The 16108-nt window shown below is 33.9% G+C and overlaps 1 protein-coding gene across 1 annotated transcript in view; it reads right to left on the bottom strand.

The window, feature by feature from the left end:
- LRRC7 (leucine rich repeat containing 7) overlaps positions 1-16108 on the bottom strand; it is a 380912-nt gene that overhangs the window by 228582 nt on the left and 136222 nt on the right. The window contains exons 6-7 of the mRNA XM_006754436.1: positions 15849-15938; positions 12191-12247 (exon numbers count right to left, since the gene is read on the bottom strand). Coding sequence (XP_006754499.1) covers positions 12191-12247; positions 15849-15938 — 147 coding nt within the window. The remainder of the gene's footprint in view (positions 1-12190; positions 12248-15848; positions 15939-16108) is intronic.

Raw genomic sequence — 16108 nt, 5'->3', positions numbered from 1 at the left:
AAAAAAAACCTTTTCCATGGCACCATATACCAGTTAACTGCTGCCTTTCCTTGGTTCCATTCTGCAACTAAACTTCGTGAAGGTGTTGTCTGCACTTATTTTCTTTTCTTTTTTTTAAATGTCGTACTTCAACTCCATTTTAATTTCCGTGTTTATTGATATGAAGTTATGCTACTGTGGTAGAGTAATCCTGCTACCCCCCCCCCATTAGTGCTCAGGGAATTTGGGGGTGCCTGTGGAAACTGGGGTTTTAGAATATTGCTCTGTCTCCTATGTCATCATTATATCTTAATTGTTTGAAGTTATCTACCTATTTCTATTTTTTTTACCTTGTTATCTTTTTTTGTGAATCCTTCCTCTCTCTTCAACCACTCCAATGAGGCCGCACCTAACGCATCACTGCAATAGCTTTACCAAGCTCCTACCAGCGAACTCTATCTCGCCAATGCCAACGCTCAGTCTTCTGTTCCTGTCTTGCTTGACTAGATGCAAATGCCGCCTTTACAAAGGTCTTCCCCGACCAGCCTAACTCAAAAAACAAAAAAATGAAAAACAAACAAACAACCAACCAACTAAACAAAATAAACCCCCAAACCTAAAAATTTCCTATAACAGCATCCTGTTTTCTTTATAGCAATTACCTATCTTATTCACACATTTGTTTGTGTTAATGGTTTGTCTCCTTCTGCCAGGCTTGAAAGTCACTGAAGAAGAGAGAATCTATTGTTCTTTGTCATATCTTCTTGCACCTGGAGTAGTGTCTGTCACATTCGGTGTACATTAGGTATACCTTTTACAAGGTGTTATTTTTAAACTGGTTTATGAGAAAGCCTTATGAGATATGAAGTCATGTAAAATAAGAACTTATCAGTAAGTGTACACAGGCATGAGCCTGCAAGTCATATCTAGGGAATTAAGCAGGGGAGTGGTTAGAGGGAAGGTCTCGAGTGCCATACTTAGTGATTTAGATGTTTTCACATGAAATTAAAAGCCAAATAATTTTGATTTTATATTCTCCCTTAAATAAAACCTATAAGTATAAAGTCTTCCTTTAATAAACTAAAGTATAGAAGTGTATTTTAAAATGTGTGTCCATTTAGTTGGATATAATAATTAAAGAGATTCCCTTTCAAATTCTATTTAGTATAAGAAATGCTTTTCCTTTTGCTTTTAGAAATTGCATGAGAGACATTTAATCTAAGTAAAGTTTTTGCTATTAGAAATCTATTTAATTTAGAAATACTTTACTACAGCTAATATCCTTAATAACTTTTTGTTGTTGTTAATCCTCACCTGAGGATATTTTCCCATTGATTTTTAGGGAGTGTGGAAGAGAGGGAAAGATAGAGAGAAACATCGATGTGAGAAAAACACATCGACTGGTTGCCTCCTGCACGAGCCCTGATGAGGGGCCAGGCCAGGGAGAAGCCTGCAACCAATGTATGTGCCCTTGGCTGGAATCTAACCCAGGACCCTTTGGTCCGCAGGTTGTCACTCTATCCACTGAGCCAAACTGGCTAGGGCATTAATATCATTTAATGTAAGTAAAAGTAATTAATTTATTCAAATTGTCACCGAATATTTATTTTTGTTAATCCTCACTTGTGGATATTTTTTTCCATTGATTTTTAGAGAGAGCAGAAAGGAGGGAAGGCAGGAGAGGGAGAGAAACGTTGATGTGAGAGAGACACATCAATTGGTTGTCTCCCACATGTACCTCAACCGGGGCCAAGGATGAACCTGCAACCTAGGTACAAGCCCTAGACCAGGAATCGAACCTGCAACCCTTCCACATGCAGGCTGATGCTCTAGTCTAAACCACTGAGCAACACCAACCAGGCATCACTGAATATTTAATAGAGAAATGTATTATTCTTACTTTTAATAAATTTGTGTAGCATAATATTTTCAATCTATCTTTTTAGAACAAATATACATCTAAACAGCTAATATTTGATAAGAGTCATGGCATTTTAATAGAATTAATGTATTTCTTATTTAGAAAATTATAGGGCATTTACTTTATAACTAGAAAAGATTGTTATTACCTACTAAATGTTAACAGATGTCCTTTTAATGTATTTTAAAAAGGTTAACTATAAAGAAAAAATGAATAGCAGTACAATATAGTTACATAAAGATTTGGGATCATTTGGAGTGTAAATGAGGTAAAACTAAACATAATAAAATTTGGAGTATGGCAGGAAAGAAATAACAATTTTTAGAAGCCAAGAAAGGACAAACTGAAATCTCAAGTTACTAAAAGGAAATATAAAATGTATATTAGAGGAAATTAATGTCATAAAGTTAATATCTTATGTGAATTTTCAATATTGTTCGAGTACTGATGTTAAATGTCACAGAAAGTGTCAAAAATGAAAGCAACTGAGAAATATTCCCTTTGTGTCTGTTTGAGAAGAAATCAAGCCTTTTTAGAATGTATTTTGCATATTGAGTGACCGGAATTAACCCTGACTTGAGTAGAGAGGAAAGTGGAAACACAAGAAAGCGGTAAGATACATTTGGAGAGTTAGATACATTGCATTTGTTTTAGTGTGCATCATTGAGCCAACTATCAATAATAAAGTAATTTATTTATTGTTTACTTATCAAGAGTCCTTTTTAAAAGTAAAAATTAAAACATGAATGTCAGAGAAATATTTGAAAATGCTAAAATAAAACATATCTCCTGAAGTTCAGTTTTTCCTTGCACTTGCCAAAATACAGATGCTCTTGACTTACAATGGGGTTATAGCCTGATAAACTCATTGCCAATTGAAAGTATCATAAATTAAAAATGCATTTAGTATACCTAACTCAGCTTAGTCTAGCTCAGAACACTTATATTAGCTTACAGTTAGGCAAAATCATCTTGCTGTCGCTGCCCAGCATCACAAGAGAGTATCGAACTGCATCTCACTAGCCCAGGAAAAGATCAAAAGTCAAAGTACAGTTTCTATTGAATGTGTATGTATGGCTTTTGCATCATTGTAAAGTTGAACCATCAAAAGTCGTTGACCATCTATACTCTAGAAGGGCTCTACTGAAAATCAATTCACCAATACCTCTTGAGGTGCCACTATTGCTAAGGCGGTGCTATTACAAAACCTGTAACTATAAAGGAAAAGCAGATTATTCAGCCTCACTTACCTAACAGCTAGACTATAGAGTTGGAACTTCAAATAACAAAATAAAGACGATAAAAACCTCACAAAATTAAGCATATTCAATTTCTGAGTCAAACTATAAATAGATAAATTTTTAATGAAAATGTTACCTTGAAAAACTCTAACAAATTTTCAAAGTTACCACTCGGAATGCAGAATCTATTACCAATTTCAAAGCAAAAGTGATGTAAAGATTAAGGGATGATTTGGAGTTTTTCAGACAGAAAAGAGGAAGGTTCCAAGAAAGATGCCTGGGGACACAAAGGTGTATTTGTGTTTTGGATGCAGCAGAGAGACCCTGTGGGATGGTGAATGTTGGGAGGTAATGACAGTAGAAATGCCAACTCCAAACTATAAAGGGCATCAACACGTGTCTTCTGCCCCCTGTGAGCAGTCATTGTGAGCTTTTACACAGACATGTGGCAATTTAAGCTCTGACAACAATAAAGAGGTGGATTCCAGTGGGAGAGGTAAGAAGCAGGAGGAGTTATTGGAGGCTGAGGCAAGTAATATTAAGGAACTCATGTAGGACAATGATGGAAGGAAGGGAGGAGTACTTAGATATGGCATATGTTGATGGCAGGTGGATTTGAGGGTAGTAGGAGAGGAAGAGAGGATTAGGAGTTCTAATTTCTGTGATTAGGTGGATGGTACTGTGACTAGGCAGTGGGGTGTATGAAGCTTGGGATTTCTGTTTTGTTTGATTTTGTTTGGTTTGCAATGGAGTGGTGGTAGAGGAGAAAGATAAAAATTATTTCACTTTTGATATGTGGTGAATATTCCACTTGAGATCTGAGTATGGAATACAGAATTGGAATTAGGGTAAATCTTTGCAAATTCACCACCAGAGGTAATATCTGAGACCATAAGAGTAGATCGATTAAGGAGCTCCTTTCTGGTTTTTTGTTTTTTTTTAATTTTTCTAGCCCAAGATGTTGAGACCAAGAACAACACTAGTATGATGTTTAGAATATATCTTTAGTAAAAGGAACTACATTTACCCATAAGGGGGGAACAATCATACACATTACATTATTTAAATTTGCAAAGCGGCAGTGAATGAGTTTATAAAAGTACATGGAGTCACAGATTGTGGCTATGTTCCTCCTGGTGCTTGCTGAAAGTTTTGTTTATTTTTTATCATGGCTTTTAGTACCTTTAGTCCAATTTACCCAAAGAAACTACCAATTTTAAAAAGAAGAAATAACAGTCTTCAAGAATTGACAACTAGATATTTAAAATTTTACATACACTACTGAGGATGAGAATCGTTTCTAGCTCTCATTACAGTACTGCTTAAAAATAAGAAAAGCAAAACAGCATCCCATTACTTTTAAGTATTTATTATAAAGAAAACACTAAAAACACTCTCCATTCCCCTTCTAATAAAGATATAATTATGAGATAAAATGAAAAAAAATATTACTCAGGCCAATCTTTTCTTGCACACACTCATGTTTTCCAAGTGCCACAACATGCTACCTTTGTTTAAGTATTTTCCTGGTTCGAATGATCACAAAACTCATTTTCATCAACTATGACTCAAACTATAATTTACCATTTAAAGGAGGTAATGACCAACAAGTATTCTTTAAAAATAATGGCACTGAAGTTCAAAGAACTTAAAACATTCATAAACGAGCAGCAAAGGTCCGAATACAAACCCAGGTTGTTTGACTGCAAGGTAGAAACCCATTCAAGTACATTACGGCTCTTCCCGGGTGAGACAACAAAGCACAAGCTAATTGCTCCTCTAGAGGCTAAGCCCTGAGATCTAACAAACTGAAGCCACAGCACTTTGAACCTCACTGTTGTATATGAAGCAGGTCTTGTCTTTTGGGAAATTTAATCGTCAGGGATCAGAGTGGGTATTGATTGGAGTACTCTGAAAAGAGCAGTTTTATCTCATGGTTTTTTGTTTTTTTCTTTTTTTTGCTTTTGTGCCCTCTCCCTAGGTCCTCACTGGACCTGACTCAACCTTAACTAATTGTAATATTTTAATCCTAATTTTATGTTGCAAGTAGGCTAAAAAATACAATTAGTTCTCAAGACAGAGAGCTCTAGCCTTTCCTTTAGTGAATCTTTGGAAGGGTCTATGTTCGATATTTTAGAAGGACCTCTAATAATTATCCTATCTAATAGTAGACAAACATGGTAATTGACCATACCTTCGCTACGCCTCCCATTGGTTAATCAGCACAATATGCAAATTAACCACCAACAAAGATGGCAGTTAATTTGCATACATAGGCTCCAAGCGGTGGAGCAAAGCCTGACGGCCCCGGGGCCGGCGGAGCTGCGAGGCCTGACGTTTCAGAGCTGGCAGAGCAGCGAGGCCTCACAGCCCCGGGGCCAGCGGAACAGCAAGGCCTGATGTTTCCGGGGCCCGGCTCTGGCTGGAACTCAGCCAGAGTGAAGGCCTGGGCCCTGGGTGCCAGAGACAAACCGGTGTCAGCAGCCAGGGGAAAGGAAGGCCTAATGCACGAATCTCTTCATGCAACAGGCCTCTAGTATTGTTATAATGCATTATAATTTAAAGAATGTTTTTAAATATAGTATGTTATAATTAGGACTTATTTAATATGAACTTAAAGTATAAGACAAGGTGAGAAGAAATAAAGAAAATACCTAGTTCTAAGTACAATTCTCTACAACTAAAGGTCACTAATATGATTACCTTGGTTAGCTAGCTTGTCATATTGTCACTTTCCAAAAAGATAACCCAGGATGGGATGGTGTTCAGCTTAGCAAAACACCATGCCTTAAAAACTGATATATATTGGTAAAAGCATAAGGTAATCCTATACAATAAAAGCCTAAGATACTAAGTGTCCAGTTATCCAGTTGGTTGTTCAACCAATCAAAGCATAATATGCTAATGATATGCTAAAACCGATCAACTGCTTGCTATGGGACAGACAGTTGGCCGGTTTACCAGTCGCTATGAAGTGCACTGACCACCAGAAGGCAGACACTCCAACGTGTAGATCAGCCTGCTGTTGGGGTCTGGCTGATCAGGACTGGGAGAGATGAGCTGGACATGCCCTAGAGCCCTCCCGCGGTCCCTCCCTGGCTGGCCAACATCCTGTGTCCCTCCCCAGCCCTGATCATGCACCAGTGGGGTCCTTTGGCCTGTCCTGCACCCTCTCGCAATCCGGGCTGAGGGACCCCTCCACACCCTCCCCCGCCCTGCCGAGTGCATGAATTTTGTGCACTGGGCCTTTAGTATGATTGTAAAAACACATTGTATCCAATTATGTTTTATAGTCACAAAAACAGAGTTAACATAAAAAAATCTGTTCTGTAAGCTGTGCTTGACAATAGAATTTTTTATTACAATAGAACCATAGAACCTATTGACTAGTATAGTAATGCCAAGTGAAATAAATCTGTTAATAGAATCACTGAAATGAGAATAGAAAGTGACTTAGTCACACCTGTCCAACTCAGAATACATATTATTTTATACAATTTTCTTCATTATGCTGACAATGATAATTGGCAGGAAAATTGATAACAAAGGAAGAGAGGTTTCAAAAAAAAACACCTGACAAGTACATTCTAATTTTGTAAGTCTGCCTATAGAGTAATCTTATTTAAAAAGAGTAAACGAGCTTATATGAAAACTAAAATATATTATTTGCGAATGAATAGAAATCTGACTGATAAATTATAGATATAGAGTATTCATTGCCATTTAGTTAGGAAAAAAATTCATCCACAGTATACATATTATTCACATATGTAGAGCTTTTATCACATATGTACAAATGCTCATGTTTACAAACAGTTAAGCATTTTAGTACATGAATGCAAACTCTTCCCTTGCTCTCTACATCTACAAGTATTTCAGAAATGAAGCTGATAATTTCCTCCATGAGACAGTGCTTTTTTTAAATTTTAAAGAATTGATGTTAGAAAATCTCTTTTTAAAAGTTATTATGTTTAAAGAATCATAAAAAGTTTCAAAGCCCCATACATAACTTTTATGAATACTTGCGAGCACAATACAAACCTGGTTGCCCATCATCCCCAAATAGTAGTGTGTATTTGCTAGAAACTAGAACATCCTCCTACCAAACCAAAATGCAGCCACCCAAATTAGGAAATCAGCACTGATACATGACTATCATTCAGTCCTCAGATCCCATGGAAGTATTGCCATAATTTTTTTAGAAAAATAAACAATTCAGATAACTCTTTTTAGTTAGTATGTCTCTAGTCTTCTTCAATCTGAAATAGTTCTTAACTATTATGAATTTCTTGACTTTCATGATCTAATGTCTTTCATTGGTAGTGTTTTACTGTAGCTCTGGTTTTGATTTATATTTATAATTCAAGGGGATCTTTTCTCTTAGAGTACGGCTAGATTAGGTGTAACGTTTTGACACCTGTGAATATGTGTGTGGGTCCATAGGCACTCAGAGAAGAGAAATACTGTAGAGTTTCTGAACCTTTGTTGCCAGGGGGGAAATCACTAAATAAAAACAATGGCGCCTAAGAAATAAAATCATGTATAATGGATACACTATTTACTAGTTTTCAAGCACTTATAGCTTAGTAGTTTTAGAGTATTATTCATGCGTGTACTTGGGAAATGTTTTCTTTAAATTATTCCTTAATAATGTTTTCTATGGAGAGTTCAAAAAATTTCATAGATGATAGTGAAATGAACCAAATGAAATTTTGCTCAATAAAACATTCTCTTTTGAACCAACATTTATATAATTAAAATTATACAAGATAAATTTTGGTACTTTAAAACTGACAGCGTCCTTCCTATTTTTGGTGCTCTTTCATAGTATACTATGTATTCTGATGTGGCTTACTTTACATAAAATGCCAAATAATCTACTTTTTGTGAAACCTCACAGTGGGCCACAAAAACATCAGAAATAGATACAGCTGGAATTTTAGAAATAATGCTTTTCTAGATTCCACTACTCTTTTTAGCTTCTTGGAAGGGTTCGTGATCCCTCCAAGAAAGTTGTTACTACTTCATATTTATAACCTACACTCTAAATTCCTTCTTCCAACAATTTTTAAGAGTTCCTTATCCACCAAATCCATCTAGTTTTCCCCTTAGGATTTGTTCATCAGGGTTTTTACTCTATCGCCTGATATTGCCCCGGTAATTCTGCTGGAATGTGTCTGAAATATTCCTCTCAGTCAGTGTCTTAGGACAGCAGATTGAGGAATCACACTTCTTAAGCCTTGTACACTCAGAAGGACAAATACAGAAGGACAAATATTAGCTTAATCTGTGTTTACTTTTCTTCACATTACTTCATATTTTGAAAATTATTATAGACACAGTTACATCAAATCATATTTTAGCCCCGGTTAGTCTTAGCCATGATGGACAGCCCAAATTTTAACTAAGGTATTAGAAAAACTCTTCTCATGAATATTAAAAAACTTTTATTTAAGGGTAAAACCTGCAATTATAACTAACAATTTATATGCTGATATGTTACTTCCATAGAAATGGTTCCTAATTTTAATTTAAAAAAATGATCTTATCCTTTCCTTGTTATCTTGACATATATTCTGTTTCTTGATTAAATGTATCACATTTTAATGACAAGAGAAAAGAAATAAGATATACTATTTTTAGATATTTTTAGTTGTTATAAGTATTAATTCTATTAATTTGAAATTAGTCTCCTCTCTTGTCATTCCTTAGCTATATAATGTTTAACTTGAAACAAACTGAGAGAGAGAATATGTGTGTGTGTGTGTGTGTGTGTGTGTGTGAAAGAGAGAGAGAGAGAGAGAGAGAGAGAGAGTAAGTTTAAAATTTAAGGCTCAGCTATCAGCTTTTGAGAAGCCCTCATCCCCTCAATCATTTATCTTTGTCCTCTTCTGTCTAGTGCTCACCAAAGACCCATCTAATTATAATATTTATTATCCTATATTATTTTCTATGGTGAAAAACCAACTTATACATTTTCCAGGTCACATGACAGGTATTTCTTTATTTGAATCACTATGTCAGTATTCTTGTTCATGTATTGAGTGCTCACTGTGTGCCAGGCACTGCTTTAGGTTCTGAGATTCAGCAGTGACATAAAAATAAAACCCTCTTCTTAATGGAACTTTGGTTCTCCTGAGAATATCATCTCCAAGTAAACAGAGTTGAAATAATTCAGAGAACCTTAAATGCCATGGAGAAAGTCAAAGGTAAGAGTGAGACAGTGCGAAGGCTAGGAGGTGACAATGTTATATGATGTGACCAGGGAAAGCTCTGAGGGCGACACCGGAGGAAAGTGTAAAGAATAAGGAAGATCTAGCCATGCAATGACTTGTGGTAAGAGGATTCCAGATAGAGAAATCGCTAGTGAAAAATTGTCAAAATGAGAACTAACTCATTTCTGCCTTGCCTTTAAAAACCATAATTTGGAGAATAAATCTGCTATGAGGAAAAGTTGTATCTTGAAATCTAAAGATTTTTCTTTTTGGTTATCTAGTTTCTTCAGTTGTTCAACATCCTCAATTATTACTCATAATCAAGACCGACTGTTTCAATTATTTTTTAGGAAATGTGTATCTGAGAAATTTAATTTCCTCACTCATTGATATCTAAAGGAATGATCACAAAACAGTGTAAAAATTATGATACTGACTTCTAGGTAATAGCTGAAAGAATTGTTCTAGAATCTGCACATATCAGAATGTCTCTACCAGTTTATGTAAGGGATATGCATTTGAATGGATGGCATATCATAATTCTTACACATTTTTACCTTTGGCACAGATTGTCAGACATATAGATTTTTAAGACAGAAGATAAAAAGAAGAGGAATCACTAAGAACCCACTGCAGACTTGGCATCTTCTTTGTTTCCTTGAGAAAATTATGCACTATCTCTTCTTGGAGGAATTATTATAAAACTAAATTGGTTTCCTAAAACTAAATTTCTTTCTTTATTTTCATTGGAGGTATGAAGTAAGAAGAGTAGAAAGCTCTCACATATCTCAGTTACAGGTCTAGACCGGGGTATAATACATAGTGAAAACAGTTTATTTTTATTTAAGACAGAACTTCTGTCTTCAATTCTCATTTTATAGACACTAAAAACTAAGATACAGTTCTCCTATTTTAGGCATATTTTGATTCTTTGTATTTTTGTCTATAAGGTAAAAAATGAACACACACGATTGAAAATGACTTGAACATGTTTTTAAATGTAAAAACTGTAACATCTATACAAGTCATACATGCATATCTGTCTACCATAGCGACCCGGTGTTACTTCTATACATCTTTACAATGGTTTTTAGGCCAAACATAGTTGAATGCATATTACTCTACTTATTTTAATTGTTTGACACTGGACCATAGTCTCAAAGCCTAGACAATACCTATGCACCAATTCTGAGCATTGTTACCCATGACTCTGAACTGTTTTCACAGCTATCTCTTATAAAGTCCATAAATGCAATCTAAGGTCAGGCTTTAATTTATATTTAAAATTTATATGTTAAAAATATACTTAAAAACCTGACATCTTATATTAGATTTGTTTTGTTTCACATCAAAACCATTATTTGAGACCAGAGGAAAGGATTCTCCTCTATACACTCAGTATGTTCAAGGAGACTTGATCTAAACATATATATTAGATGAAGGGGACAATGCTATTTCCCGTGGGTCAGTTTTTGCTTAGCCATGTTTCCATTCTACTTTAAATGTAACAATAAAACCCTTGGCATGGAAATAGTGGCACCAACTGCATTTACAGGAGATTGATGCTGAACCAGTAACACTCTCTATCATTCTCCCCCTCTGTTTATGTCTCCAACCTGGAAGAGATGCCTCTCATTAGACTTATGCCTAATGCTTTAGCTTAGAGAAAGGCTACTCAAAAGTTCGGGGTATCTAGATATAGGGATATTTCCTCCTTTTCATGTTCTCTCCTTGTCTTCCATTTATGGAGGAATGAATAGATGTTTTATCTCTATGTATATATTTAAATGAAATCAATATTATTATTGAAAGTCTTGAATTGACAAAATTTTTTATACATTATAGCATACATAAAATGTACTTAAAGGTATCTTATTGAAATATTGGTTAAAAAAAATCAATGGAATTCAGTACTATTTGCTTAGGGGAAAGATTTTAGAAAGTAAAAAATACAATTGTTAGCAGAGAAAAGGTCTCTAAGTCTTGCTGATTTTTGAAGAATGAAACACTGTACTCAATCTTTTTCTGCAATACTACAGGAAGGTAATAATAGCCATGGTACTTTCAATAAGTTAGTTGTAACATACACATATCATATTAATTTATTTGAGTAAAAACTATATTTTGAATAATTTTTGTTTTTCAAAAACATTTTTTTTTCTGTACAACACAAAATTCTATTATTAGACAGGAATAGGTCAAGGCAGGGTAAAGCAAAGCATTTTATTAAAGTAAACATTGCATAACATTTTAGTTATTTGTTTTACATAAAATATCTTGTGTTTTTATATAAACCAAAATTTAAATAAACTAGTAAAAAGACACAGTTTGAAAGACTGTATAAATATAAATTTTCTCCAAACCATTTTAGGATCTCTAGGAAAAAAAAAATCTTTTTTATGTAATATTTTTGCATAGTCTTGATTTAAAAACTGAAAACTATCACAATCCATAAATTAACTTGAAACATTCAGCATCATATTGGGTTGAACCTTTTTGAAACTCTTGATTGTTTCTCTGCTTAAAAATAACAATTTCATAAGTTTCAATGAAATTGACAGACTAACATTCCTGATGTGTTAGTTTAACTATAATATGAACCATAAATGGACTCTCCCCACCTTGTAATTATATGATTTTATAAGGCAGGATTCATTCTTACTTTTTGAATGCATAACTCTTAAAATATATGATACTTTTCAGTCTCCAGGAAAAAATATAGAAAAATTCACTCAATCAAAATGGCAAAGCATAGCCAAAATAAAAATAGTCACTTTTTAAATACTAGTGAAAAAATTCACAATTCGAAATTTAGAAAATACACTGTCACTTACTTTGGTAGAGTTTTCAGGTGATTTTCTCTTAACTCCAAGATCCGTAATTTGACAAGTCTATAGAAAAATAAATTTAAAAATTGCCTCATTTTTTTCTATAACACAATGTTACTATGGTACAGTCAATAATCACTATGTATATTATCAAAACAACTATGTTCAACATTATATACCTTCATTGCAGATTTTAAAGAATTATACAAATTGATTATGAATAGGGTCATATCAACATTAGACAATAATGAATATTATTTGTCAAAAGCAAATTTGACAAGTAATTTGTAAAATCAAAATTTCTAGGAAATAAATATCTTTCAAAGATAGCACTTCTACATTTCATGTTTTATAAAAATATATTCACTGTTTAATTTTATATGTTCAATAGACTATTGACTATCTACTAAATTCCAAATGCTATGTTCACTGGAACATGGCAATACTTTCCCTCAAAAGATTATACATTAACTTGTAAAGCAAAAAAAAATTGCATAGTGGTTAAGAACTTGAGTTTTTCTTTGTTTGTTTTTAATATATATTTTTTGATTTTTTACAGAGAGGAAGGGAAAGGGATAGAGAGTTATAAACATCGATGAGAGAGAAACATTGATCAGCTGCCTCCTGCACACTCCCTACTGGGAATATGCCCACAACCAAGGTACACGCCCTTGACTGGAATCGAACCTGGGACCCTTCAGTCCACAGGCCAACGCTCTATCCACTGAGCCAAACCGGTTAGGGCAAGAGCTTGAATTTTATGTTCAGACGGATCTGGATGAAATCCAGACTCTGATATTCTACCCTTGTGGCTCTGGGCAAATTAACCCCGTCTAACTTAAGCTTCCTCCTCTGTAATGAGTTTGTGATAACAGTACCATAACGTATAGAGTTTTGAATCTTAAATAATGTGACACAGGTAAAGCCTAATGCCTTGCACATTGCAAGTTTTACTATGTGTTAGATATTACTATTATCAATAATTGGATAGTGGAAAAAGCAATCTAATTAATATACCATATTTCATTGACTCTAAGATGAGCATCTTAGCATTCTGGAAGTGGATGTACATGAAAAATCTATAGCATCATCTGTCCTGTGACAGTACGGGGGTTGGGGAAATCCTGGAGGAGGTAAAAGATGCTCACAGTTTCTGTTGCTGTGTAACACGTGATTAGGAATGCATTTCACACCTAAGTACTTGTTAAGGTAGCAGCCTGGGGCACTTTTGTCACTAATGTCTATAACTGAGTTTTAAAATGTACTCAGTTGAGGATTCTTTAGAGCAACATTAAATGAATTTTATGAATTTTTAGTGTTTGGGGAATAATTCATTATTTGAATGATTTCACCTACAATTGTCCATATTTACTGTGCTTTTGTATATTCATCAAGGTCTCTTCCCATTTCTTTTGTTTTGACTCCTATCAAATTTCTAATTTAATTTTAATCATATAACTCTTAATCTCTATATGAAATAAAGTGATTCAGTTCTCCAGCACATGGATATATTGTTAGTAGAAAAGATTTCTTAAACATTTATATGTCTCAAATCTTTTCAATATTTGTACTAGTGTAATGATATTTTGTGACTTATTTTGGCTCTTAGGAACACGAATCTCAGGTTTTGAAAGGGATTTTAAGCATCCTTTTGACAAACTATCCAACTGAAGGCTCAAAAACTGTTTAGATAACAATAATAAAATAGATCATATTTTGGTATGTGATTTACACAAAATTAAAATCTAATTCCAAGTGGTTTAAATTTTGGTATTATGTTTTCTATTTGCCAAATCTCTTCCCTCATATTAGGACTGCTAAAAGAGAACTGAAAAAAATTCAATGATGATCACTTAGAAAAACGCAGTTAATAAACTTAAATTGTCTTAACTTTTAAGATCTATTTTTCATATTTGCAATAGCCAAGACATGAAAACAACCTAAGCCTCCGTCAATAGCTAATAGATAAATTAAATGTAAATACATATAATGGAATACTATTCAGCCATAAAAAGGACAAACTGCCGTTTGTGACAAGATGGATGGAGCCTGTGGTAAGTAGGCTGGACAGAGAAGTATGGAATGATCATATTTATATGAGAAATCTCCTCTCCCTGCCCCTTCAACCCCCCCACCCCCCTCACACACAAAAAGAACTCATGGAAAAGAACATTTTTTGTAATTACATGAGGTTATGATTGTTAACTAAACTTATTGTGGTTATCATTTCACAAGATATGTAAGTCAAATGATCATGCTGTGCACCTTAAACTTGTATAGTGCTGTGTATAATTTATTTCAAAGAAAATTGGAGAAAAAAGATGTATTGCAGAATACCTGGAAAATATTATAAATCTAGAGATGAAAATAAAAATTTCCTTAATTTTACTTCTAAGGAACCAGTCTTTTATTTCATGCCTATTTATATTCATATTGTGAACGTAGTTTATATATTTTGTTATAATATTTTCCTAAATATAACGTATCATATGATCTATGAACACATTTCCATATACAACATTATAAATCTCCACAGACTGTCATGTAGATGCAACTTAATATATTTATCCCATCTCCTAGACCTAGACGGATGTGTGCTTCCACTTTATTCATATTGTAAATAAATATTCTTGTCCATAAATCCTAGGGTGATATTTGATGATGATATGATACATTTCTAGAAGTGAATGGCAGAAGCAGTGGTTGTAAATATTTTCAACCCTTTTAAGTCACACTATCTTGTACACAGCTCGTATCATTCTACAATTCCATAAGCAGAATGAGGATAGCTTTCCTCTGTAACATGCTAGATCACAATGGAACTTTATTGTCATTTTGATTTGTATTATTTTTACTATTTGTGAGGCTAACCATTTTTCATTGGAAATTTGTACTTTATTATGGATCGCTTGTACGTGTCATTTATCCATTTTTTTCTAATGAAATTTTTGCCTTCAAACTCATATGTAAGAATTCTTTATAGTTAAGGATATAATTTGCTTCCCATAAATGGTGGAAATATTTTCCCAGTTTATTGTTTTTCCTTAATTGTTAAATATCTTCTGATGTTATTTGATTTTATGTACTCACATCTATGTATCCATTTATATTTTCCTTTGTTTCTATTCTATAAAGGTATTTTCCAACTCAAGAGCCATAAATATGTATGTGTATTTTTCCATATCTTTTAAATTTTTTAATATTTAGCACATGCAATTTATTTGATTATTTTTTAAAAAGAGAAATACATATATATTACTTTAAAAAATATTTTCTTTTTTTCTATAGAAAGAGAAAGGGAGAAGGATAGAGAGATAGAAACATCAATGAGAGAGACATCATCAATCAGCTACCTCCTGTATGCCCCCCACCAGGGATGGAGCCCACAACCCTGCATGTGCCCTGACTAGAAATTGAACCAGGGACCTCTTGGTTCATGGGTTGACACCCAACCACTGAGCAACATTGGCTGGGCTATTTGATTATTAATGACCTAATCTTACTTCATTTTTTGCAAAATGCTTCATGGGTTAATATTGTCTCATTTACTGAATAATAATGAGGTTTATCACAAAGGTCACTTTTAAAGCTTCACCAACTGGCTCAGGTAAAGTACTTACCTAAAGTGAAATAAAATGAAATCATTTAAATTGTTTATTCTTACCTTCCAAAATTGGCTGGAAGAAATTCCAGAAAGGCGTCATTCAGATAGAGCTGGGTCAGGTTTAGAAGCTGTGTGAAGCCATCAGGTAGTCTAGAGAGAAGTTAAAGGTTTAGTTACTGCATCAATGTTGCCATAGAAACAGAACAAGAATATATATCTCTAAGGAAAAAACTAGAAGTGTAATACATTTTTCAACTCTCCTTTGGTATTACAGTAATGGAAGAATTTATTGAGCATGTTGTTACAGCTTGAAAATTTTT

The sequence above is a fragment of the Myotis davidii genome, unplaced genomic scaffold, assembly GCF_000327345.1.
Source record: "Myotis davidii unplaced genomic scaffold, ASM32734v1 scaffold1193, whole genome shotgun sequence".
NCBI lineage: Eukaryota > Metazoa > Chordata > Mammalia > Chiroptera > Vespertilionidae > Myotis > Myotis davidii.
The sequence above is the reverse complement of the archived record's forward strand: the minus strand, read 5'-3'. Positions and strand labels throughout refer to the sequence as shown.